The sequence below is a fragment of the Ambystoma mexicanum genome, chromosome 10, assembly GCF_040938575.1.
Source record: "Ambystoma mexicanum isolate Mex_15411 chromosome 10, UKY_AmexF1_1, whole genome shotgun sequence".
Lineage (NCBI taxonomy): Eukaryota > Metazoa > Chordata > Amphibia > Caudata > Ambystomatidae > Ambystoma > Ambystoma mexicanum.
Window position 1 is genome coordinate 727,866,866 of NC_090932.1, and position 27,903 is coordinate 727,894,768.

At 47.9% G+C, this 27,903-nt stretch overlaps 1 protein-coding gene across 1 annotated transcript in view; it reads left to right on the plus strand.

Annotated features, from left to right (window-relative positions):
• HPS3 (HPS3 biogenesis of lysosomal organelles complex 2 subunit 1) overlaps positions 1-27,903 on the plus strand; it is an 807,901-nt gene that overhangs the window by 706,827 nt on the left and 73,171 nt on the right. Inside the window, exon 15 of the mRNA XM_069618362.1 lies at positions 7,544-7,750. Within this exon, the coding sequence (XP_069474463.1) occupies positions 7,544-7,750 (207 nt within the window). The remainder of the gene's footprint in view (positions 1-7,543; positions 7,751-27,903) is intronic.

Sequence of the window (27,903 nt, forward strand, 5' to 3'; positions counted from 1 at the left end):
AAGTTTCTATCGTGGAAAACAGCTTTTCTTGTGGCCATCACCTCCGCACGACGAGTGGGAGAGATCCAGGCCCTTTCCTGCAAGGCCCCGTACTTGACTTTCCACGACACGAGGGTAGTGCTCAGGACGCACCCCTCCTTCATGCCCAAGGTACCGTCGGACTTCCATCTCAACGAACCCTTGGTGTTACCTGTGTTCTTCCCGTCGCCTTCGTCGCCGGCTGAGAGGACTTTGCACTCGCTGGATGTAGCTAGAGCGCTGAAGTTCTACGTGGACCGCACGAAGGGTTTTCGGAAGACGTCACAACTCTTTGTGAACTTTGGACCTGTCAATCAGGGGAAGGCTCTCTCGAAGGCTTCCATCTCCAGATGGCTCTCCGGCTGTATCATGTACTGTCACCGGTTGGCAAACCGACCGCTGCCTGGCCGTCCGAGAGCCCATTCCACCAGAGCGATCGCAGCTACCACGGCGTTCCTATCTGGTGTGCCCCTGCTGGACATATGCAGGGCTGCTACGTGGAGGTCGACGCACACCTTCACGAAATTCTACTGCGTCGACCGGGATTCCAGGGAGGAGTCCAGGGTCGGCCAAGCAGTGCTGCGCAACCTGTTCGCCTGAGGTGAGCCTGGTGAGGAGGTAAGATGCTTAATGTTGAGTTGATGTGATGCTTAATGTTGAGCCTTTGCCACCTCCCGTGGTTGTGCATGTGTGTACTGCTATGTATTCTTTATTCATGAGCATGTGAATCCATGCCAGACCCCATGCTGGAGAAGGAACAAGTTACTTACCTGTAACTGTTGTTCTCCAGCATGGGTCTGGCATGGATTCACATGCGAACCCTCCCGCCTACCCCTCTGCGGCTCTTCACTTGGTCATACTGCCACTTCACGTGCTTCCAAATCTGAAGATGGCTGCCAGAGGCGGTGCTTAGGTAGAGGGCAGTCATGGCTGTGGTCAGTATGACGCAGAGACCAGTGATTGGTTATTACTACGAAAGACAGATCAGAAACGAAACTGATACTGGTTTTTTCTTTACCGAGGATTCCCAGCCTGACGACGGGGAATATTCATGAGCATGTGAATCCATGCCAGACCCATGCTGGAGAACAACAGTTACAGGTAAGTAACTTGTTCCTTAAAATCCAATAAAAACATAAAACCAACAGAAGCAAAGGTACAGTCATCTCCAAAACAGATTAACATGTTTATCGTCAAAAGGCTAAAGTCGTCAAACCAAAATGTCGATGATACTTGTAATTCTTTTCCAAAGAATAACAAAATGAATAATACACGCTTCATGACTGTTCATAATGAGGGCCCAAAGAGCCTCGGTGGGCAGATTTTCCTCCAAGCCTGCTGCTCTAGGGGCCTTCAGTCTAAGCAACTTTAACGATGTACACACAGTGAGTGAGTGTTTAACAGATTCTAATAACATATTACCACATAAGTGGCAGAATCTAACGTTTCCCAGGACTTTCAACCAGGCACCTGTCGAGTGTCTTCACTGTGTTAATTTTCAGTCTGATGTAGTCCAAAACCAAATAGTTTCCCAAGAAATGATGGATATAGCTTGGACAACTACCGGGTCCTGGATTTATTGAATGAATCTTGTGGCGTTGGATTTCGTAGCCAAATTGACAATCAGTTGCTCCTTGGTCTGCTCTAGTATTATAGCCTTCATAGTTTGTTTAAATTGGCTAAGTGACATTGTCAGTACAGTTTCTGGTGCAAACACAAGCCACCTGTCACCAATCTGCCTGATCTTTACAATGAAACTGGCAGGCATCAGGCTTGCTCTGATAGTTAACACCCCAAATATCAATTTACCGCAGGAATTTTCTGGTGCGTTAACGATCTTACAGTACAACACCAGACAGTGTAAATGAAATTAACATAAATCAGTAAAATGTCACATTTCAAATAGATCATTTCTATTGAGGTGTAAGAAGGACATCTCAATAGTCTCTTCAAGATGCCGGTCTCAATATTAATCATCTCCTTCAAAGTCCACAAAACCCAAATCTCAGCCCACCACAAAAGTATAGGTAAGATTTTAGTTTGTATAACTTGATCAAAACGACAAGTGAATAACCCCCACCCTATTAGCAAACGAACCAATGGTGCCAACTCTCTGTGAGTCCTTGGTGTTAACTTGTTCCAAGTGAGTAACTCCCCACAGTTTGGAGTCCAAATTAACTCCCAAGTATTTATAATCTTCGACAACCTCACTTACCTCCCCAGCCATATGCCAGGTCAACCTTTTCGTCTTCTTGAGCATAGGACCCAGGATCATAATTTTAGTTTTAGTGATATTCACTTTATGGGAATTTATATCAACATGCTTTCAGAAGGATCATTGAAGACGGCAATCCGCTGGGGGGTTAAGTCAAGTATCTCAATATCATCTTCATAACCCATCTAGTGTAGAGAAACATGCCCCAATTTCGGTGGAAAAGCAGATGGATTAGCTATTTATTTATTTATTTGTATTTGTTAAGCGCACAAAACAGCCCTAGGGCATCGTGGCACTGGTTACAGCAAGAGAAAGAACTTAGTTACACATAGAAACACATACATATATGCATGATTAAAAGACATTAGCAGTGTATAGTTTTCTGGCAGGGAGTGGTGGTGGTTTAGTTAAAGAGAGAAGTTTTGAGATTTTTTCTAAAGGCTGTAAGCTGCAATGGCTAGGCCTAAATCCAAAAGATAAAGATTAAGCAGCATGGGGGAAAGTATGCACCCTTGGTTTAGCCCTTTAGAGGTGGGAATCCAGCTAGATAGTCCGCCTTGTTGATCTAAACAGACCTAAACATTTTATACCCAAATTACAAAATTATCATACATTTTAGTTACATTCTTAGGGCAGGTTACAGAAGCAGATTGTTGGAACTATGTCAGTCCCCTATAATGATTGAGTAGAACATTTCTTTGACAAAAAATCACATTAACACCCCTCGTGAACATTCCCACGCCGCCCCTCAATTACGTGATTGTTTGCCGTTGGTTGGCAATGTGTAATATACAAAATGGCTTGAAATGGCAAGGGGTGAGATATTCACACCGAGTCTAACCAGTAATGTGCCCGCGGACATCAGCATGGACACTGTCCAATGTTGCACCCTAGGGACACCAAAACCTCTTTCTGCTGATTGGCTCCTCGTCATACGCCCCATAACCCTTGCTCTGGCCGCCTAGCTCCCTTCTCACCCCTTGCTGCCAAGTGTAGTCTGAAAAATCTATACTACACTGTGGCTGGAATTAAATTAACTGTATTTAATTTCTATTTCTCTACCAAATCTCCTCATGCACCCAGGTGCCTAGATCATTGACCTCGGAAGTATCTCTTTGAGCGTCTTTGATGGGTCTGCGTTATCCTGGGAAACTTCAGTTGTGCAACATTTCTGCACATAGTTTCTGCTTAATGTTCAAGAAATTCATGCTGGTTTTCACACACAAGCCTGCAGCTGTTTTATTATGAGCTATCTGCGAGAAATGCTTTCCTAACGTGGGCCTACAAGAAAATGTCTCATCTACTGTTCATATATTGTTCAAAAAGCCCCTCTACCACGTTACCCCCTAAGGCCCCTTGTACCTCCTCTCCCCCGGTGCCCGTGCCCACAGCACCCACCCTTCATTGCGTTCCACCATGTAACTTCTCGCGCTGTGCCTAATTCTGTCCCCTTATGCAAGCAGCACCACGTTCAATGACATCCCCATCCACAATGTCGCCCACCATGTCACTCTCGATGTCACCGCATTACTTTCACAACTGGTTTGCGTGCCCCCCCTTGGCAGCGTTGAACCTGGACCTTTACAACAGGAGGGAGGAGGAGGAGGAGGAGGGGGCTTTCAGAGTAACTAGAAAGAAGGCTTGACCCATACTGAAGGCTATTTCTCAGACTCTGGCAGAGATTAGGCCCATAGAAGGAAGATAAGCTGAAATCCAAGTTCTATCTCGTGCACTTTCAGAGATCAGACCCAGAGAACGCATGCAAGCTGAAAGTTTGCAGAGTGATAGATCCTCGGCAAATGCAAGAGGCCAGTAAACCAGAAAGCATGTTGAGAGATACACCATAGACACCTGTTTGGATGGTGAAAATACTGACGTCTGAGGTTTGCTTTTTTCTACTCTAGCGACTCTCAAGAAACCAATCAACTCATCTGCTCGTTTAATCACAACTGTGCAGGAGTTTGAACACACCACTCCTTCTCTGCTCTCTTCATTTGCTTCCTATTCATTTGCGCTCACTGTTGTAGATGTGCTGCTTGTAGTATGTGGCTGGGGTACTTGGTCATCTTATTTGGCAAAGCATTTCTGTGGGTTCGCGGAAGACCAGGAGTGCAGATATTCTGCGTCTAGACAGTCCGTTTTTTAAACATGCTTGTTATTCGCCTCAAGCCTTTTTGTTGGCGCCTCTTTAGGCTTTGAATTCTGTCCCTCCATCTATTCACCTCTTCCTTTCTTTCCTTGTCTTTAGGAAGTCTCTTTAAATGTATTCATTTCAAATTGCTTATACTGAATGATATGGATGTATACGAATTGCTCTAATCACAATTAATCACGGGAGAATTGCTCGCAGGCAACCTCCCACCCAATCCCATTATATCATCGATTATCCCAAACCCACCCCACGCATATATAAAAGAACTAAGATACAGGTAAAGGTCAATTGTGCAGAAGCTCAATTAGGACCACTATTATTAGATCAATTAGGACAAAAGGTAAACCTGAAAAGGCCGAACCCTCAGGCCAGGTTTTTATTTTATACACTTAAAAAAAGAAAAATCTAAAATAAGAGACTAGTAGCTGAAATAAAACAGCTGAGGCTTTGTCCCAAGAGGGTGATGGGTGGCTGGTGGTTCAAAGTAACACAGCCTGACAAAAACCATAGCAGGAAGGTAAGAAGTGCCCAGAGGTATGTTTAAAGATTTTTCCATCAGCCGAGGCTGATGCCACGTGACTAGAGGGTGAGGCATCAGAGAAGAAGCACTTGTTGGGGGGTAAAATCAAGAGGGGAACTGGGCGCTATACCTCTGAGACTTGATATTCCGGTAGAAAATTCCCTTGCATCATTTCAGTAAACCTCATCCTGATACGGTTAGTAGAGTCTTCCTTATGTGTTTTTTGGAAGACCCTATGTACTATGGGCATTCTTCCCACACATTTTGAACAATGTAATAATAAAGATGGTTGAACAATATATTGTTTACCTATCCTGTTGATTCTACATCACAAACGACGGTGCCACTGATGCAATACGCATGTGCATGATGGAGCCAGTAAAAGAACCACACACCATAGTATGAAGTCATCGGTTTTCGGTGATCCAAATCGGGGCAACGCCAGACCCTTCACAACACACAAGCCGCAACTTGTCAGTAGTTGCAATCTGAAAATGCTTGCTCTAGTTGCCATGGTGATCAAAACTGGCCTTGTATATTAAAGCTTGGAGGTTTGCAACACCTTTTTGGTTTGAGACCTGGAATAATTAGGCTTTGTCTTGCCTTTAGGAATGCCTTTGTGACAACCTATTTCTGTATTTGGTTAGGAACTAGTGTAATGTGCAGCAGCTTTTATGTTGAAATGAGTCCCACCCTTGTAGCCTACAACCTTAGTTCTTGTGCCACATAAACTGATTACCTAGTATTTTCCACATCAATGTAATGTTGGTTCCTGAGATCTGTATATGAAATTTTCCAAACTTGACTTTTGCGCTACAGATGCAGTTTTTCACATCCCTATAACCTCAGTGTTTCTGTAGCCATAACAAGGATATTTAACTGCCACTTGAAGGTATCACACTCTTGTTCTTGCTACGCTTGATTTGAGATTAATACATCTTGCGCATTTCATGTTCTGCTGAAAGACCTACTTTTTAAATGAGTTTCATATCATATGAAATATTGTAATACCTCCGTAAATTAGGCTTTGTTTTTACATTGAATAACAAAATGTGATGATGAGAATATTGCTAGTGTTTCCCCATAAGCTGCCATTCAGTTGTCTATGGTAGCAGTGTATATGCTCTGCATGGTCAAACAAGGTAACGATTGGTCACCCTTTGCTGACGTTGGTCCTGACTGCTTCCATACTGGGATGATCGGAAGGGATGTTCCTTCCTTCCTCCTAAGGATGCAGCCTATTACCCTTCACTTAAGTGAGTTATCAGTGAGTTATAATGTAAGGATTCTTGTTTTCATTAGCATTCTGTTTCGCTGCTCTGGCCAGTTACATCAAGCGGAGCAAGTTATTGGTTCCCACTTTCCCTCCTCTCTGCCTCGCCCTGCGCAATGTTCGCCCCTGCCTTCTCTTACCATTGTCACTCCTACTTGGCACACCCGCACCTTGACTCTCCAAACCTTGCTTAGCTATTCCCTGCCTCTCCCACACAGCCTCTGCTCTTCTTCACTATAATGCCCTTCACTGCTCGCTGCCCTTCAGTAATGCCCATGCTTCACTCGGGCCGTTACCTACGATCGTTGAGCTGTTAGCAGAAATGATAGTTAATCACCCAATTAATCACCAGTACTTAGGTGGTCTGAAAGTAGAGGGGTAGAAAATGTTCACACCTAGTTCATGACTCAATATTGAAGGTGGCTAGCAGTTTCCCGCATTGCCCTGGTTTTCTTTTCAGGTACATCTCATATTGCTCATTCCAAAGATAACTTCCTTCCAAAAGCCATCCTTTATGCTGTATTACTGAATCAAAGGGCACATCAATTTGTAGGCATGATTATTTAACCAAAAATCTCCCAGTAATTATAAAAATGGCACATATTCATTATAAAAGGGCTCATTGTAAGGTCATTGCATGAGGCCAGTGAATGCCTATGTAATGTCTGTGATATCATTGCGGCATGTTAGCGTTCTAATGGGCAGCTGTGCCCTACTTGTGATCTGAACAAAAGCAAAAGGATTTCACATACGGCACGAAATCGGTATATGAAGCCAGCTGTGTTTTTATACATGACAAAGTAAAAATTGGCTAGTGTAATGTAGCAGCAAATAGTTTACTGTTAAAGTAGTTTATCTTGTAGCCCACAAAGGTGAATTGATATGACTGAGACCTACATTATCCACGTTGTAATTATAGATGGGCACGCAACTAGATTTTGCGTCCAGTAAAATAGAAGTTGCTACCGTTCTTAATAAACGGAAACACATATCTGTCAGAATAGGGCATTTGCCAAAAGTGGAACTGGAAAGACGTTTGCCATGTTAGATACCTGATAACCTTGGTCACGATTCAGTTTTTCATTTCTGAAGATTGCAGTGTAATTTGTTAAAAGTTACGCTGCATTATTTCTTAAGTTGGTGGTTTTTGCAGTGCCCCTTGTGGACACATTTCTTTATGGTGGTGATTACACATGGACAGGACACTCCATGGAGGGAGACGAGCTGAGTTGACATTGTGTGAACTTACACACGCTTTATTTATTTTCTAAGAATGAACAAAATGCCACTTTATACATACAGTTGAAGATGTTTTCCTTTTTGTTCTTCAGTCTTAACCTAGTTTTTCCTATTGGACCTCTCTAGGCTCTTTTATGCGGGCCATCAGTTGCCATTTCTTCAGTTCTTCCTTCCTTGGAGACTGTCCCACAAGAAACCAATGCTGCACTCAGCCTACGTGTTCTCTGTAAAACACGTCTAGGAGAATATGAAGAATCTATTGACAGTCTTTTGGACCAATGCCCTGAAGCAGTCATACCATACGCCAGCCACGAGCTAAAAGATGGTAGACTGGTGAGTTTTAGAAATAATCTTTTTTTTAACCTCTTATCTCTGTTGCTTGGATTGTGCTTGTGCTTTTTAAAGATTTAGAACTCATCTTGGGGTTCCTTGAATGGCTCATATGTTCTTTAGTTGAAGTAGCTAAATGGAATGGGTTTATTTGAAATCATTTGTTTAATTCTTATTTTCTCCAGCATGGGCTCTGGCATGGATTCACATGCTCATGAATATTCCCCGTCGTCAGGCCGGGAATCCGCGGTATAGAAAAAATCAGTATCAGTTTCGTTTCTGATCTGTCTTTCTCAGTAGTAACCAATCACTGGTCTCTGGGTCATACTGCCCCCAGCCAATGACTGCCCTCTCCCTAAGCCCCGCCCCTGGCAGCCATCCTCAGATTTTTACTGCACGTTCAAGTGTTGGGAGTCCTCGTGCTGTAGCTCTCGAGCTTTTGCTGCGTTTTCACGCTTTTTTCAGGAGATTTTCTAATTTTTTTCGGTTAAATAGAGCCTCAAGCTCCACCATTTCTACATCCGATCAACGGGGATCCGTTTCGGAGTTTCTACCCCCCCCCCTCAAGGGTGAAGATTTCATCGAGTTACGCTTTTGGAGGATTCCAGAAGTTCCGCGGCCTACCCCGGACATGGTCCAGGAGAAAGGGAGCTCGACGCCCGGCAAGCTGTTCAGGACCTGCCCTGGATGCCAGCTTCAGAACGCTTTCAAGGAGGACGAGCATTCGTTTTGCCTCTACTGTCTCCATGAGGACAAGACGCACAAGTAAAAGGACTGTGCGTTTTGTGGGAACATGTCGGAGCAGACCATGAAGGATCGCCACCTCCGTCTAGCCAACTGGCTGGAAGGTAAGAGGTAAGAGCCCGCCAGGCGAGAAGAAGAAAAAGAAGTCCGAGCGGTCTTCTAAGTCCTGTGGGGGTGCCCCGGCGACGGGGGCCCAACAAAAGGCTAAGCACCGCGAGTCCGCGGGCACCGGGAGCGCCGAACAAATACATCAAGGCACAGAAGTTCCGGATAGTCACCCTCCAGCACGTGCAGGGACAGCTGGAGGAGGGCGATTTCCTGTCGTCGTTGGACTTGGAGGATGCATACTTCCGCATCCCTATTCTAAAGAGACACCGAAAGTTCCTCAGGTTCGTGGTCAAAGGGCAGCACTACCAGTTCAAGGCCCTCCCGTTCGGATTAAAATCGGCGCCCAGGGTGTTCACCAAGTGTCTAGCACCGGTGGCGGCGCGGCTGCGCCTACAGGGGATCCACGTCTACCCCTACCTGGACGACTGGCTCATACGGGCAAGGACAAGGAAGCTTGCTTTGGAACACACTACGAAGACCGTCCAGCTGCTCACGGACCTGGGGTTCTCGATCAACTTTCCAAAATCCTACCTGGTCCCGTTGCAAATCGCCCAGTTTCTGAGAGCACAGCTCGACACAGTGGCGCGGCGGGCCGCACCGTCGGAGGAAAGGATAAGGACCATCCTGGGAAAGGTGCAACGTCTGCCGGTCACAGACGTGGCCAGAGTGAGGTCTATCAAGTCCCTCCTCGGAATGATGTCCTCCTGCATTTATCTGGTGCGCCACTGCAGACTTCGGATGCGGCCCTTGCAAGAATTCCTCGACGGCCACTGGATCCAGACGACGGGCAGCTCCGAGGACAGGATCCCGCTCAACGAAGCGTTCCGTCAGGCGATACGATGGTGGGGTGTCCGCTCTCATCTGACGGCGGGAACAGGTTTCTTAGCCCGGGCCCACCAGGTGACGGTGACGACGGATGCCTCCCTGGAAGGTTGGGGAGCGCACACCAGGGGTCTCCACACGAGAGGCCTTTGGCTCCCGGAGGAGAAGACTCTCCACATCAACATCTTGGAGCTCCGTGCAGTGTTCTGGGCCCTCAGGTCCTTCCTTCCCTCCCTCAAGGGCAAGGTGGTGAGGATCTTCACCGACAACACCACCACGATGTTTTACATTTGGAAGCAGGGCGGAACCAGATCCCCTGCCCTATCCAAGGAAGCCCAGGATCTGTGGCATTGGGCCGTCGCCCAAGGGATGTTTTTGGTACCCTTTCATCTGGCAGGGATAAAAAACACCATCGCCGACTCACTCAGCAGAGAGCTGCGCTCGTGCCACGAGTGGGAACTGCCAGGATCAAGTGGACCGACTCTTCCAGCAATGGGGCGAACCCCAGATCGATCTGTTCGCGACGGCGGCAAACTCCAAGTGCCGGAGGTTCGCCAGCAGGTTTCCCCAACCGAGGAGCATGGGCGATGCTTTCTCGTTCCCCTGGGACGGCCTGTTCCTTTATGCGTTCCCGCCGTTGCTACTCCGGCTCGTCAACCAGCTCAAGAGGTCCCGGTGCAGGATGATCCTCGTCGCACCGGCGTGGCCGAGGCAGATCTGGTTCCCGGACCTTCTGGACTTGTCAGCGTCCACACCAGTCAAGCTGCCGACGGACGTGGATCTTCTCTCCAGAGAAGGAGGCGCCATTCTTCATCACGAACCAGAGTCGCTGAACTTGCAGGCCTGGCTCCTGCAGCACTAGAGTTTGAAGGATACGACATCCGGGCCGACTGCAGAGAGGTTCTTGCGAAGGCCAGGGCATCCTCGACTCTCAAGGGCTACGGACACAAATGGAAGAGGTTCTCTGTCTGGTGCCGTGCACAGAAGATTAACCCTCTGCGGATTACGGCCCCTCAAGTATTGCCGTACCTATTGTCTTTGGCCAAGGCTGGCCTATCTCACGCTTCCATCAAGGTACATCTGGCTGCCGTCTCACATTACACCAGAACTACAGGACGGGCGTCCTTGTGGTCTCATCGACTGGTGAAGGAATTTATGAAAGGACTGTTCAGATCATTCCCGCCGGTGAAGGCCCCTGCCCCGGCGTGGGAGCTCAACGTGGTGCTGACTAGGCTCATGGGGGCCCCATTCGAGCCTATGCATTCAGTGCCGTTGAAGTTTCTGTCGTGGAAGACAGCATTCCTCGTGGCCATCACCTCTAGACGACGAGTGGGAGAGACCCAGGCCCTGTCTTGCAAGCCTCCATACTTGACTTTTCACGACACGGGGGTGGTGCTGAGGACGCACCCCTCCTTCATGCCCAAGGTGCCGTCGGACTTCCACCTCAACGAGCCCTTGGTGTTGCCAGTTTTCTTCCCGTCGCCTTCGTCGCCGGCTGAGAGGACTCTACACTCGCTGGATGTAGCTAGAGCGCTGAAGTTCTACATGGACAGTACAAAGAGTTTTCAGAAGACATCACAGCTGTTTGTGAACTTTGGACCTGTGAATCAAGGGGAATGCTCTCTCGAAGACTTCCATTTCCAGATGGCTCTCCGGCTGCATCATGCACTGTCACCGGTTGGCAAACCGACTGTTGCCAGGCCGTCCGAGGGCCCATTCGACCAGAGCGATCACTGCTACTACGGCGTTCCTGTCTGGTGTGCCCCTGCACGACATCTGCAGGGCTGCTACGTGGAGGTCGACGCACACCTTCACGAGATTCTACTGCGTCGACCGGGATTCCAGGGAGGAGTCCAGAGTCAGCCAGGCAGTGCTGCACAACCTGTTCGCCTTAGGTGAGCCTGATGAGGAGGTAAGAGTTGCTTAATGTTGAGTTGTTGTATTGCTTGATATTGAGCCTTTTGCCACCTCCCGTGGTTGTGTATGTGTATACTGCTATGTATTCTTATATTCATGAGCATGTGAATCCATGCCAGACCCTATGCTGGAGAAGGAACAAGTTACTTACCTGTAACTGTTGTTCTCCAGCATGGCTCTGGCATGGATTCACATGCGAACCCACCCGCCTACCCCTCTGCGGCTCTTCACTTGGTCATACTGCCACTTCACGTGCTACCAAATCTGAGGATGGCTGCCAGGGGCGGGGCTTAGGGAGAGGGCAGTCATTGGCTGGGGGCAGTATGACCCAGAGACCAGTGATTAGTTACTACTGAGAAAGACATATCAGAAACGAAACTGATACTGATTTTTTCTATACCGAGGATTCCCGGCCTGACGACGGGGAATATTCATGAGAATGTGAATACATACCCAGACCCATGCTGGAGAACAACAGTTACAGGTAAGTAACTTGTTCCTTTTCTGCAAGCAGGCCCACCTTAAAAAAACAATAAACTAGGTCGAATTTAACAAACACAAATCGTCTCAAATATTAATGCTACTTGTTAACGCATTGAAGATGGGAGTGTAACCAGCTCCTCACAATTTAAATGCATCTCTGGTCTTGTCAATTTTTTGCCAATTAATTTTATTTAATTGTAACCTTTATTTTTAAACATTTCTTTTTTTGTGGCTACAATCAAGGCTCCAGATAACATTTTAGCTGTGACTTTTGATCCTTTTTTGATGTTTTGGGAGTAAAATGATTTTCTTGGGGAAAATGCAACTTTTGGCTTTCCAGACGTTTAGGACTACAACGCCCATCAACCTGAGCCGGCAAAGTCAATGGCGAGGGATCGTAGGAGTCCTGGTCCAAAATATCTGGAGAACCTCAGGTTGCAGGCCTGATAAGGGATTACCATCCCCAGTGGGGATATTATTTAGGTGAGTAAACAATATATATAATTTTAACACCAAAACAGATATCTTTTTGTATGCCACACTAGTTTGCATATAGTAATTTGTCCAATTAAAAAGATGCATTTCGAGAGGATTGGGTCCTCTGACGTATTCCAGATCTATGACAGGTAATGTCCACAGCTGTGCTGCTTTGTAAAATCTTTGGCCTCTGCGTCCTGCGTCGATGACGTCGATGCACCGTCCCCGAGGACCTCCTCCGACGGCCGACGTCACCCGATGTGAGAAGTAGGACGCACGACGCCCATAGCCTCAGTTCCGTTTTTTCCGCGAACTTGTTGGCCTCGACTCGTTGGAGTTTGCTGTTTTCAATTCTCGGATCGCTGAACCTGTTCGGTTTGTTGCGTAGACCTGTTCGTGGCGATGTCTTCTTCGTCTTCAACCCCGCGTCCGGGCTTCAAGAAATGCGGGGACTGTGGGTCCAAGATGTCGGTCACGGACTCGCACGACGCCTGCCTCTGGTGCCTCGGGGAGGCCCACGATACGGACGACTGTGTCGACTGCCAGTCGCTCACGGCAAAGGCCTTGCGGGAACGCAAGAAGAAGCTGTCGGTAGGCCGGGTGTCTAAGCCCTGGAAGTCGAGGTCTGCGGGGCTTTCGACGGATGACTCAAGGGGCGACTCTCCACATCATCGTTGGAAGTCCAGTGGGTCTCCTTCCAGGAGTCGGTCTCGCCACTCCTCCGCCTCTTCGAGGCATTCCCGGAAGCACCGGCATAGGTCGCCTTCCCCGTCCTCTTCCGAGGACTCCGCCCGTAGGCGGGTCGCTTATCCCTCCATGCAAGCGACACCAGAGGAATGGGCTTCCTTCGGGAAGCAAATGCTAACGATTCTTGAATCGCAGGGCACCGGTCCGTCCGCGCCTCCGAGTGGGGTCGGTCGGCACCGGTCGAGAGACACCGCCCGTACGCCTTCAGGCTCGGGTGGTCGGCACAGCTCGCGGGAGAGGTCCCGCTCGGACAAGGGTAGCCGTTCTCGCCATGCCCGTTCCAGCTCCCGGTCCTAGACGCGCTTCGAAGAAGACATCGACGCCTGTGGCGCCAAGGTCGTAGACGGTTTCTCTCGAGGCTCTGCCACCGAGGGGGTCGTCGACACCGTCGGTGCCTAGGTTATCGAGAGAAACGCTCGGAGCTCCGGCTTCGAGGCCTGTGTCGACGCCGCTGATGCTGGTGGCGCTGCAGCTGACGTCGAAGCCGATTCTCTCGACGCCCTTGACGCCTTTCGAGGCGGTGGTGTCGGAGGGGCCCCGTGGCACGGGGTTAGCCCCTAGAAAGGCTCTGGCTAAGGTCAGGCACTTCTTTGGTCCCCAGAGGTCTTCCTCTCCCCGTCTGGAGTACATTTCAGAGGGTGATGAAGGCTCTGATGGTGGCTTGGTTCCGGTTACGGTTCCCGATGAACTTATCTCGGGCCATAGCCAGTTTGATGACCTGCGGCAGTCGCTGCATGATGCCAGTGGACTGGACACCTCTCCGGAGGTGGAGTTTTGTAGGCCAGAGCCTGGCACTCATGCCGATTCTTCATATCGGCGCCTTATGTCTCTGGTCACCGAGTATTTGGGTTGGTCAGCTCCCCCAGGGGAGTTCGTTCAGGATGATCTCACGGACATCCTTGATCTCGGTCCCCCCACTGACCCGGTTTTGCCTTTTCATATGGCTCTGCAGAGAAGGGTGGCGTCGGCTTGTACTGCTCCGGAGAGTCTCCCGGCAGTGGGCAAGTCTTTGTCGCGAAAATACCGTCCAGCCAGTAGCGACCCCTGCTAGTTGTCTAGGCACCCCACTCCGGAGAGTTTGGTGGTGCAGGGGTATGGCGCTTCAGGCGGCCAACTCCATATGTGCCTTGTCTCGTTTCACACACACTCTGTGGAACTGTGTTGCATTAGCGGCTGAACATATTTCCGAAGGGGGCGAACGGGATGGTTTCCTTGCTATGGTTCAGGATGGCAAGGATGCCATGTGTGAGGCCGTTCAGTTGGGTTTGGACTTGGCGGATTGTGTCAGCCGGTCCATGGCAGCGAGCACCGTAATGCACAGGTTTGCGTGGTTGCGGAAGTCTGGGTTCGCTCCTGATGTGCAGTCCCGGCTCCTCAACATGCCCTTTGATGGTGAGCACCTTTTTGGCAGCAAGGCTGACAAGAGCCTTGAGAGGTTGCAGACCTCCAAAGCTGCAGCAAAGTCGTTGGGCGCTGCAGTTCGCCAACCTCCGCCTTTTCATCCTAGGGGACAGCAATGGAGGGGAGGTTCCTTTCGCTATTACTCGTCCTCAGTAAAGCGAGGGGAGCTAGCAGTCAAAGAGGCCATCGTAAGAGTGCCAGAGGTGGAAATAAAGGTACTCGAGGTGCCAAGGACGCTTGGGCAGTTGCCTCTTTGCCCTTGGGCAATGCCGCAGCCGCTACCACTCAGTCATGAGGCCAGGTCCCATGGTTCGCCATTTGGGGGAAGGCTGGCGCAGCATCTTGTAGAGTGGCAAGCCATTACTTCGGATGTGTGGGTTCTGGAGATCATAACCCACGGCTACTGTCTTCCTTTTCGGCAGAGGCCTCACGACAATCCACCAGGGAGCCTCTCTTTGAAGAGTCCGGATCCGCTCCTTGCGCAGGAAATTCAAGCCCTGCTGGAGAAAGGCGCCATAGAACTGGTGCCTGTAGCGGAGAGGAACAAGGGATGGTATTCCCCTTATGTTTTGATTTTGAAGAAAGACGGGGGATTGAGACCCATCATGGACTTGCGCGGTTTGAACAAACTCCTCAGGAAGGACAAGTTCAAGATGGTGACTCTTTCTCAAGTCCTCCAGGCCCTTCAACTTCAGGACTGGTTGATGTCTCTCGACCTCAAGGATGCTTACTTCCATGTGCCGATCCATCCCAAGCACAAGAAGTACCTGAGGTTCGCGGTTGGCGACTCGCACTTTCAGTTTCGGGTCCTGCCGTTCGGATTGACCTCCGCCCCGAGGGTTTTCACCAAGCTCATGGTGGTGGTGGCAACGCATCTCAGGAAAGGGGGGATTCACGTCTACCCCTACGTGGACGATTGGTTGATCAGGGGGAGCTCTCCCGAGCAAGTCCTGGATCATCTGTCCGTCACCTGCCACTCCCTTCACAGGCTGTGCTTCTCCCTCAATTTAAAGAAGTCCCATTTGACACCAACGCAGCGGCTCCACTACTTCGGAGCAGTGCTCGACACGTCCCTGGGGGAGTGGTTTCCTCCTCAGGTGAGGGCTCTTCACATTCAGCAGATGGTGCACAAGTTTCAATTTGCCCAGGATCTCCCAGCGTCCGAGTACTTGAGACTGCTCGGCCCCATGGCATCCTGCATTCTTCTGGTGCCAGAGGCTCGTCTGCGGATGAGATCTTTGCAGTGGGCACTCAAGCTCCAGTGGTCTCAGTCCTCCGGCAGGCTGTCGGACCCTGTTCAGGTGCCGCCCTCAGTACCCCGGGACCTTCTGTGGTGGGCCGTCGAGGGCAATCTGATGAAGGGGGCCCCATTTTGGCTGCCCTGGCCGGAGGTGACGATCGTGACGGACACATCCCTCACGGGATGGGGAGCTCATGCCAACGAGTTGACAGTCAGCGGTCGTTGGTCTCCGTCGGAGTCCAGATTCCATATCAATCTGTTGGAGCTGAGGGCCGTCAGGCTAGCCCTGAAGGCTTTTCTGCCGACTGTGCGTGGAAAGAGTGTCCTGATTCTAACGGACAACACGGTGGCCATGCACTACCTCAACAAAAAGGGGGGGGCAGGGTCACTTCCGCTGTGCAAGGAGGCGATGCAGCTCGAATTATGGGCCATCCAGCAGGAAGTTTCGATCTCGGCTGTTTATCTGGCCTGAGACGACGACGAGACGGCGGACGCTCTGAGCAGGCAGAGCTCGATCTCTCACGAGTGGGAGCTGGCTCAGGAGGTTCTCCTGGAGATCTTCGCCCTTTGGGGGACCCCTCAAGTGGATCTCTTTGCCTCCAGTGTCAACCGGAAGTGCGAAAGGTTTTGCTCGCAGGAATTTCCTCCAAAAGGAGCCTTAGGAGACGCGTTCGTGGTGGAGTGGTCATTCCCACTGATGTACGCGTTTCCTCCAGTCCCCGTCATCCCGCAAGTGCTGCGGAGGTTATGGAGGTTCGGTTCCCGGATGATCATCATTGCTCTGGCGTGGGCCCGGAGGACGTGGTACCCGGACCTTCTAGACTTGTCCATCTGCCCTCCACGTCGTCTTCCCTACCGAAACGATCTGCTCTCATGGGAGGGGGGTCAGGTTCTCCATCCAGAGGTCAGAGCCCTCAATCTTCACGCTTGGCTTCTGAAAGGTTGAGGTATAAGGATTGGGACCTCCCTGAAGATGTGATGGAGGTGTTGCTCTCGGCCAGGCGGCCGGCAACTAAGTCTCTGTACCGTTGCCGTTGGAGAAAGTTCTGCGACTGGTGCAGAGTTCAGAATGTGGATCCTTTTGAATGTGACATTCCCATGGTTCTGTCTTTTTTGCTTTCTTTGGCCCACAGGGGCTTGCAAGTGGGGACCATTAAAGGTTACCTGGCGGCGCTGTCCATATTTAAGCGCTCGTCTGAAGAGTGTTCCTATTTTAAAATTCCTTTAATTTCTCAGTTTTTGAAAGGGCTCACTAATGTGTTCCCTCTGTCACCTTTTCTGGTGCCAGGTTGGGATTTGAACCTTGTTCTTAAGTTTCTTATCGGTGCTCCGTTTCAGCCTTTACATTCTTGCCCTTTGAGGCTGTTAACTCTGAAAACTGTGTTTTTGGTTGCGGTTACTTCCGCTCGCAGAGTGAGTGAGTTACAGGCACTTTCAGTTAAGCCACCCTTCACTGTGTTTCATAAGGACAGGGTTGTCCTTAGAGTTCGTCCTTCTTTTCTTCCGAAGGTGGTTTCGGACTTTCATTTGAGCAAGAAGGTTGTTCTTCCGGCGTTCTATCCTCCTCCACATCCTGGTAAGGAAGAGGAGAGGCTCCATAGGCTTGATCCTAGGAGAGCGTTGATCTTTTATATTTCGCGCATGTCCCGGTTCAGAGTGGACAATCAACTTTTCATTGGTTACGCTGGAAAGCGTTTGGGACAAGCTGTGACGAAACAGACTTTGTCTCGTTGGATTATTTTAGCTATTTCCGAGTGTTACCGCATGGCGGGTAAGGATCCTCCGGCTGGCTTGCGGGACCATTCTACCAGGGGAGTGACTGCGTCTACTGCTCTGCAGAGGGGAGTTCCTATTCGTCACATCTGTGATGCAGCCACCTGGGCTTCAGTCACTACTCCCTCGATTCCATCAGAGGGCAAGATCTGGCCTTTGGCAAGGCAGTTCTCTATTCCGCAATTTGATTGGGCACGCTAAATTTGTATTCTAAATTCTTTCCCACGTCCTTGCTTGGTACTGCTTTGGGAGTCTGTCATAGATATGGAATACATCAGAGGACCCAATCCCCTCGAAGAACAAGTTACTTTCTTACCTGGTAACGTTCTTTCGATGGGATGGTCCGACGACGTATTCCATATCGCTCCCTCCCTGCCTTCCCCGCTGCAGAATTTCCTTTGCGATTGCAGCTTGCGTTCCGCAAGGCCTTGTGTGTCTGACTGGCAGAAATCTGGTGGTACACATTCTGGGAAAAAAACTATAACTGAGGCTATGGGCATTGTGCGTCCTACTTATCACATCGGGTGACGTCGGCCGTCGGAGGAGGTCCTCGGGGACGGCGCATCGACGCAGGACGCAGACGCCAAAGATTTTCCAAAGCAGCACAGCTGTGGACATTACCTGTCGTAGATATGGAATACGTCGTCAGACCATCCCATCGAAAGAACGTTACCAGGTAAGAAAGTAACTTGTTCTTCTAAAGCAATAATCCTTCCAGTGGAAATGCTTTGTTGCTACCTCTGGTCTGAAAATGTATGTATAGCTGTGTGGGTGGAAGCAGGGAGGCAGGCTTCTCTGTGTCCATGGTTTCCTATTGTTTGTTGTGAATATTTTTACTCACTCTTTTTTGTTAGGTGTATGTGCTTGTTTTTAAGGAGTAAATGTTGGTGGTACTCTGCTTATCTGTAGGGCTGCTTACCATGTATTTACTGTTCTCTGGTATTGGATCTTTAATGGATTCACATGCTGTGAATATTCTCTGTCATTAGACTGGGATTCCTCTGTAATTTAGAGCAGGTTAAACTGAAACTTTGAGTCACTTTTCTGCTCTAGCATCCTTTTTGGGTTGTACTGCTTCAGCCAATAGGCAAGGCTCACTTAGCTCCACACATGTCCGCCATCTTCAGATTTTTGTCTGCATGTTTGTGTTGGGAGTCCTCAAAAATCTCTCTGGATATATTTCTTCGATATTTGATCATAATTTATCCAAACATCCTCAAAACGTCTTTTTTTCAACGAGGTGTCAACATCGTCGATAGTGGGAACAATCACTATTGTCATCAGCCTCCGCCACCCTCGGTTCCCTGACTTTTTGATGCTGCCTGCGGTTTTGGGCCTCCTCATAGCTGAATCCAAGCGAAAGCTTTTTCAAGGCATGTGGCCGCTGTGGCCTAAAGAATGTTTTTGTTGATGATCACCACAAAGACTTCATTTACCGTCTACACCCACACCACATCATCCAGTATTGCAAGATTTGTCAATCCTTCTCCAACAAATGCCTCCAGGATCATCACTGAGGGTTAGTTGTGTGGCTGAAGGACGCTGGAGTGCCCTCTGACTTCGCTTTGGTACGTAGTCATGCTTCACTCAGGCAGGGTAGGTCTACCGAGCAAACTAACTCTAGTAAGAGGTTCAAATCGCACGGCGACTCTTTCAGAGGCAGTAAAAGGGCACAGAGAGAACCATCTAAAATCAGGCCAAAGTCTCTGTTGATAACTTCCAAAGAGCCTGCCAGACCGTCAACACCTAAGGTCAGTGGTCTTTCATTATTCACTTCTTTGTTGACCTCCACCAACTTTTTTAAGACCGTCGACCTCGGCGGTAAGGTCCACTGCGTCAGCGACATCCTAGACAGTGAGGCCCATTTTGTCATCGACAAAATCATCTTCGACCTCCAGACCGTCGTTGACTACTAGGCTGACCATTAAACCATCGGCTACCACTTCGTCAACCACCTCAAACATGAACCTGTCAGCGAACGCCACTCTGAAACAGTCCACTACCACATCGTCATCTACCATGAAATATTCAACGACCTCCACCCTGTCGATGACCACGACATCATCACCATCCACTGCCATTATACCGTCAATGACCACTTTGTCTACAATGACGACAGTTCTACCAACAGGATCTGTGACAGCGGCGGCTGGGCATCGAGTCAACAATTCCTATCTTCTGACGACGATATGGGTGTGGTGATGTCACCTCATTCCTCCTCTCATTCCTCCCCTCACACCTCTCCTCAGGATACTCCAACAAAGAAGGTATCTCCTCCATCTAAGGCAAAGAGCTTGTCTGACCAGCCTCAACAACCGGTTGCTCCAAAGCATCAAGGAAGACTTGCCCCAACAAGGGCACACACTCCTGTACCAGTTATTCCAGCACCTGCAAGCAGAGATCTCTCTGTGTACATATTAAATACCTTGACCACCTTGGTATCCACTCTCTGCCTTCACCAAAACCAGTCATACCCTTGTTCCATCTCAGCATTTCCTCACACGACTCAACACAAAGCAGAGAAGCGACAGATGTGCCTCACTTTTAGGCCCATCACTCCAATCCTCGATGTATCTCAGATGTGAGAAGCGTCATTCTCTCAGACAGCCGTTCAGACCATATCCAATCGATGATTTGGACGACATGAAAATGACATTGATCGAGCAGGCCGACTAACTGGTGAACCAGAGATTAATCACATCATCACTGACATTACTACACAGCTGCATTATACATGAAGTACATATTCATCCATTCATGAAGTTAAACAAACATTCACTAGTTTATTGCATATAAGCACAAAGCACATGCTTAAGACCAATGTAGGTAGAGGACGGACACACAAACATATTTCTTTATATCCATACCCTTTGCCAAAGCAAAAACCGCAAGATACAAAAAGTTCATATATTAGCTTTCACATGCTTGACTGCTACTAACATAGAGAAGCCATAGGGAATGATATGGAAGCTATAGGTCTCTATAATGAAAGGCAAAGGAGAGACAGGCTTTGAGTACATGGAAAAGCTGATATGAACGCCACAGTCAGAGGCACCCAGCCAAGAACACGTGGAGACAGGAAATTTCCTGTTACCAAGGCACTGAGCCACCTGCAGAAAATCAGGCTAAAATCCTCATAATTAAAAGCAGGACTGCTTCATTTTGTGGTCTCCACACACGCGACCCAGCCAAACAGGACAATGCCCATTCAGCCAAGGTAGACGAAGATGACTGTTCCCATCAAACCAGAAGAGAAAAAGCTACAAGTGTTGCCCACGACCTGCAAGCTGAATGCACTCACCCAGGCTTAGGTGATCAGAGATGGCAATATTAGGGAACACTTCACACCTCCATGTTCATTCCCATTGCCTTGAAATAGTACACTCAGTCTGGTAACCGTCCAGGGTCCCAGGGATGGGAGGACACATTCTGCCCAATCCAGATTCACCTTTCACGTGGGGATATAATTTGTTGCAAGGGCCAATGGTCTTTCTGCGACCCTGCAACATTGTAGATTGATACTAGTAGAGGTGGTCTTAGGAGGAGCCACTAGGTATGGCTATCCAATTGTAGAAGTAACCCATACATCTTCTATATGTAGCTCACCCAAACTGACCAATGTAAATGTGTGATAGGTTTCTGGGACAGAACCTGGATTTATGACGTCACACCGGGATAAAACTGGGTGACACATGCTTAGAAGACGAGAGCTCCAGAGCATACTTGCTTTTCTGGTTTGATCCTTGCCCTATCGCTGAGTCTTCAGTTCTTGTGGCAGGGAGTCTTTGAGTCCAAGTGTTCTTTGCTGATAATTGGGGTGACTGCTAGAGAGTCCCAGCCTCTCCTTTACAGCAAACTAGATCGGAACAGCAGCTGCCACATCCGGGTCAGCTAACTGACACATACACGGATCACGATCCTCAGGATGATATGCTGTCAGTGCATACAACTGACACTGATGAATTAGACGACAGATGAGGTTCCTGCCAGATGTTCACCCCCTGAGGAAATTGGGTCTTTTCACACCCTCATGGGAAGGGATGCCAAGATGTTCAGACTCGCACCAAAAGAACAGAAGACAGCCTTCCATACCAGCGGAGGGAATTCCAAAAGAAATCCATGTTATCTATTCCTCTTCTGGAGGATATCAGGGATGATTGTATTGTCACTATTGCCCCTCCTTCGACAGCGCTGGCAAAGAAAGACAGATTTGTTCAAAAGTAAAGGGCCCCTGGCTCTGCCTCTGTCTGCCTGTGCACGCAGCCCATGCTAACTCTGTTGTCACAACTGCTGCCCGTGAGAGGTCAGCCAACCCATCTTCGTCGTGCTCTGTTCCACCTGATAAAGGGGGAAGACGTTTAGATGCATTTGGCAAGAAAGTTATCACCACCACAGCCACTACCATCAGGGCAGTGAACACCATGGCCATTCTCGCCAGGTATGACCGCGAGTTATGGTATAAGCTGGGTCCTCTTCTGGAATTCCTCCCAGAAGGTAAGTAATGGTAAGTTATGGAGTTCTTCCATGAGGGCAAGGTGGCACCGGACCATGCCATCATGGTGTCCATCAAACTTGCAGACACAGGATTCTGCCAGCTGAGTAATATGGCCATCGTCAGAAGGCAGGGCTGGCTCAAAGCGACGTATTTCAGACCCTACAATCCATTAAGACGGACTCCGAGACTGCCCGCTCCGTGGGCACACGACAGCAGCGGTGCCAGACCTTTTGGATCAACAAAATTCTGTTTTACCAGGACTTCAAGGGATTATGGCTGAATTTACTAATCCTCGTATAAAATGCTGACATTCTCCACAGAAGCCCAGTACAGAGGGAGTTCTCAATCATATAGAGGTGGCCAACGTAAGCAAGGCTCCTCTCAGCCCAGGTTCCCTCCCTCTCACTTCAGGACCCCACTAGGAAGAAGGCTATCGCAGTTTGTCCAACAATGGCCAAAAATCACAAACGACAAATGGGTGCTCTCCCTGCTCCAACACGGAAATTGCCTGGAATGTACCCAAACTCTGCCGGACATTCCCCCAGTCAGCAAGGTGGAAAGATTTCACAACTTGCTACTACCGGAGGTGCGTACCTTGCTAACCAAGGGGGCGGTGGAGAAGGTCCTGTGAGGAATCTGATGGGATTCTCCCCAGAAACCTGGTCTGGGACCCGCCTCCAGTGGCCAGGGAAAGGCAGGCGCTTACTAATCCTGACCCTGTAGCGAATAGAAGTTGTTTGTCATTGTGAAAAGTCCTGCTAACAATGGAAATGTATCACATGCACTTCTAATGCAAGTCTGAGTGCTTGTGTGTAGCGAAAAGCTTTTTCGATTTTCAATTGTTGAACTGTTTAACTTTACTAGAGTGGTGGCGTGTCTCCAATCAGGAAGGGGAACGCTTTTACAAATTACTCAGAATATTCCATCAGAGAGGTTGCGTGTGAACAATTGTGGTTCCCGACCGGATTAAAAGTATAACTCTGTGTGAATGAAAGGGAGTACAATTCTGTACAGTTCTTTAAAGTTAAAAATCTTCATCAAAGACTGATCATGTGTACCTAAATCTGTTTTTCTTTAGAAGTTTGAACCTTGAAACATCCAGAACAAGCATTCAGTCAATGTAAAAGTTGCAGAACTGGAGGAAAGAACAAACATTACCCAAGGCAGTATGCACATCCTTTCTATATTGAAACCAGCCCTGTTGAAATCTAACCACCTGCATTATGAAGTTGTTAAAGGTCTAGTGTCCTCTGATACAAGTGTGACATGTTATCTAAAGTTCGAAGAGTAGCAATACAGCTTCAGGGTAGCCACTGGAACCCAGAAGGTATGAATGAAGCTGGGGGAGGGAGCTGGGTGCATGTTAGAACATTAAACTGACAATCTGTAATGCTGAGACTGGTGAAGTTGAGAGAAAAGCAATCTAGAAGCAGAGGCAGGTTGTTTTGGTGACAATAATAAGACAGACAGAAGAGGCAAAGAGGCTGCCCTTTTCCTGTAACTTAGGAAAGAAGAGTGCTTTGCCTACCTGTGGAGGTCGAAGAGTCTTGTCTTTAACATTGTCTAAAAACAATCAAGTTTTAAGTCGAAGCAGAACTACCAGGACAGTGGTTTTGAATATAACTGTCAGTGAATGTTACACTAAAGGTAGTTGAAGAAGCCGCATACTGTGGCACAAAGGAGTCTGTTTCCACAGTAACGGTAGTTGAAGTGGGTTGTCAAGAGGAAAGCAACACCCTAAGAAGAAGCATCCTGACTATTATACCAAAGACACTGCAGAGGTTTCAAATATATGTACAGTTGTTGAAGCTGAAGTGGTTCTCCTTATCTTTTAACTGTGGCAGCATAATCTTGGAAAGAGGATATCCAGGATTAAAATTGTTTTTGTTTTCTTGCCTGGAATTGGAAGGGAGAAGTTTTCAACAGAAAGCTGAAGAACAGTTACCAGCTGATTTATTTGTTTGGTGAACTTTTGTTTCCCTTAGAACTTAGAAGGACTTCACTTTTTCTTTTCTTAAACATTTGGAGGAACCAACTTTGAACAATCCTGGGGATGGGATATACCCAGGAAAGGTGAAGGTCATCCAAATTACTGGTTGTTGGTATTTACTTATTTATGTTGTTCATGATATATTTTAAATGTGTTGTTTAGTGTGAGGGCCAGTTTTGTGTATGCTATGAGTAATCCCTTTAGACCTTAGACTAGTTGGGGATTTTCTCTTTGTTATCAATAAAATGTTTAACACTGAGAAAACAACAAGCAGTTGTCCGCCTCGCATTACTGACCTGACACAGTCCTGGACACACAGAAGTGATCAGGAATCTATTCAAGATGCGTCCTGTTAAGGAAAAAGTCAGGGGGTTGGAGACCCATCTTAGATTTGAGTTCTCAACAAGTTCCTCAGGCACAGTACCCTCTCAATTGCAATGAGGGGATTTTCTAGCATCCCTACACCTGGAGGACACATATTTTCACATCCCTATTAGCTATTCACACCGCTGCTTCCTACGGTTTCTAGTAGACAGCGTGCATTACCAATTCAGAGCTCTGCCATTCGGCCTTCGATTGGCCACAAGGGTGTTTACGAAATGCCTTGTTCCAGTGGTTGCCCAGCTACGCTGGGTGGGCATACGTGTGTCCATACCTCGACAATTGGTTGGTATGAGAACTATCTTCCGCGGTGGCGTCACAGAGCATTTCATCCACCATCCAGTGCCTACAGTCTCTCAGCTATTGTCCGCTATCTTTTGTTGGGTATATGTGCCCGTTTTTAAGGAGTATATGTAGGTGGTACTCTGCATAGCTGTAGGGTTGGTTACCATGTGTTTATTGATAATTTTCTGTAAACAATAGCAGTGCAGTACTTTGGCTTGTGTAGAGATGAATAACAGCTTACATTGCTTATCTGTGTAATGTGCCTTCAGCTGAATTGCCACAGTATAACAGAGAAAAGTACTTTGTTAGAGGATTATGAAAGAAGGATTCATCTGGAACGCTGTTTGGATAGTCAATTCCAAAGTCCTCTGTTATAGAGCAGAAGACAGAATCTTTCAAGGCAGAGGTGAGCTCTCCCCCTAAGCATCACCAGCAAACAGCAGGGATGACACCGCTGTTGGACAAAGTCCTCTCTGCTGGCTGTGCACTTGAACCCAGGACCTGCCCACTTGAGATGAAGGACCCCATGTAAGTGGCAGACAACTTCCTGGAGTTGAAGTACATACCTAAGACTCACCTTGTCCCCCAGCAACCCAGAAGTCAAGAAACAACTCTGGGCCCGATTACTGCATCAAACTGCTTGGGAACTACACCAACCCAGACATCGCCTGCCTGTCTCAAACCTTTTCGTGCCATGTGCTGTTGCTGCTTGGACCAACCCAACACTGAATCTACTGCCTCAGGAAGCTCATAGAAGCCTGGCTCAACACTTTCAATCCCCCAAAGAGAAGAAGCCAAAGGTACTGTGAAGAGACCCTGTCCCCCTTATCCACATTTTGGGACCATATTGACTTTTAAGCCCCCCGGTACCTTTTTCAACAAAAACATATTCTTGAACTAGTGATATTGTTGCCAAGCCTCTTGCCTGAACTCCCCTGCTGATCAACCCTGAATGCCCTTTCTCAAAAGTCTGCATGCTCTGTGTTTCCTTTTAAAGAGGTGGATTTTTCTAGTGTTTGCTTGTTAGTTGATTGCATTTCTATTATTTAATTACCCCTCTTTCTATAGAACCTTGATGGGGAAATTCTTTTATTTTGGAACCATTGTACTTAAGTTGTTTGAGTTGCTACTTGTTTCAGCTCTCGCCCCTCCTCCAGATATGTTACCCTCGGCCTGCGCTATCAAAATAGGCAAAGGAGGTATACATTTCAGGCCCTGCCTTTTTCACTTTTATGATTTGGATCACTGCTGGTTTAGTAATGGTGTGAGGCCAAGTAGGCATTTTAGCCAGTTACTACCCATCACTGTGCTCCTACAGAGCAATAGTTCTTTCATCACAGCGGACATTGCCCAGGCAACTGGAGTTTAGTAAAGTACCTGTTAATTGAGAAAATGTGTGATAACTGAGTTGTGGGTGTGGTGTGGTACACTATGCACACACCATGTGCTTTTAACACTTATTTCCAGGAATGCCCCTACTCAATGCCAATTACAGCACAATTTTAAACAAGCAACTGACCCTCTGCGCCCAGCCATTTGCTTGAGGGTGGTACATAGTTGTCTGGTATGTGTAATGGTAGTGCTTTAAAAGAAAGGCATCATGGCGTCCGAGCTATATTGCCGTTCACTGTCATTTTTTCAACAGGGAAACTTTTCCTAAAAATCACATCTTTTAAAAATGGGATAATTTCAGAGCAGATGGCTTCCATCACATCCTTCTGGCAGTTTTATCTACCTTGAGGAATCAGTAGGGCTGTACCTTTCTTGAAGCGCTTGCTCCCCAAATGACCTTCAAGGGCTAACTGGAGAATAGATTTCCTTATGCCCTCTCCAGGTATATTGTTGCTATGTCTTGCCAACTTCACTACATGATGAGCAGCTCCTCTTTGACTTAATGTGATGCCCATAAATCTCTCTGCAGGACGAATATTAACAGTGCATTTTCTGATACCTTTCAGGATGATGTCCCCTGTCTCACTCGATTCCCAAACCTCTTCAGGAATGATTGCTAGCCTCATATTGGCTTACACCACATCCTGTTTTGTGTGTCCCACTGTGTTAGGAAGCTCAATGAGAAGCGGGAATAGGCAATCAGCTGCTGCATTTTGGGCACCTGGATATGCGTGGGGTGGCATTCTGCCCTCAGTTCCAGGAGAAAATCTGGACAAGTGGTTTGAAGTCAGAGCAAACTTAAGAAATCCTTTGCCACAAAAATAGAACTTGACATACTGAATGGCCCATTCCGCAGCCGTGGGTTTTAGTTCCAACACAGAGTGGTTACCGTCAGCCTCCTTGACTGCTCTCGAGGCAAAAGCATAATTTTTACAGTTAACCTTCACTTGGACGAGTGTCGTCGTCAGGCCGAGTCCACTGGTGCCGATAATGAGCACAATTTTGTCTGACAATGAAAATATTCCCAAGGTGGGAGCATTGCTGATATCATCTATGATACCCTCAAAAGCACACTTGTTAATTTGACCATTTAAACCCACCCTGCTTTTGAGTGAAGCAATAGCCGCTTATAATTTTTTTATGGTATTCGGCTAGCCCAGAAAGAAACAAAGCACAACCTTATCCTAAGAACACATAGCATGCCTAATGGCATCAGCAATGTTTGTGCAGGGCCTAACTCCCTTTGTGGGTACCTCACTCCTGGACCCCAATCTTTAATTTTTCTCTCTGTACAGTTAAACACCTAAAATCAGGTAAGCGCCTACAATCTGTAGCATTTGTCTGATTGTGGAATCATGTAGTTCTTTGTTCACACCACACATTAGCAAGTCATCCTTAAAGACAATCACATTATCGAAGTGCTTCTTCAGCCATTCCATTGCTCTATAAAAGACAGTTGCTGCAGATGCAAGTCAAAAGGGCATGAAGCGGAATGCACCTAAGGGAGTTATAAAGGAAGGGAAGGTGCTTAGAATCCTTGAACCATTTAGCCTTATGGGAAGTCAAAGACAGGTCAGGGATGGAAAGGCATTTAGGGATAGAAGGTCTCCCTTTAAACGTCTGAATAACAGCGATTCTTTTCCCTTCGCCCACATACTTTCCCCTGCATTTGCATATCAAAGGGGGCCAGTGTTAATTTATTTAAATTATATTTTATTAAGCATTTATTAGGCACCTATACACCCGTATGCTGTTTCCAGGCGCCACAAGACAAAATGGGGAGGGAGCAATGGGAGTAAAATAACAGTGGCAAAATCGGTAAATACACAGTCACTACAAGACGAGTGGGGAGGGAGAAAAAGGGGTAAAATAACACTGGTAAAAATGGTAAACGTACAGTT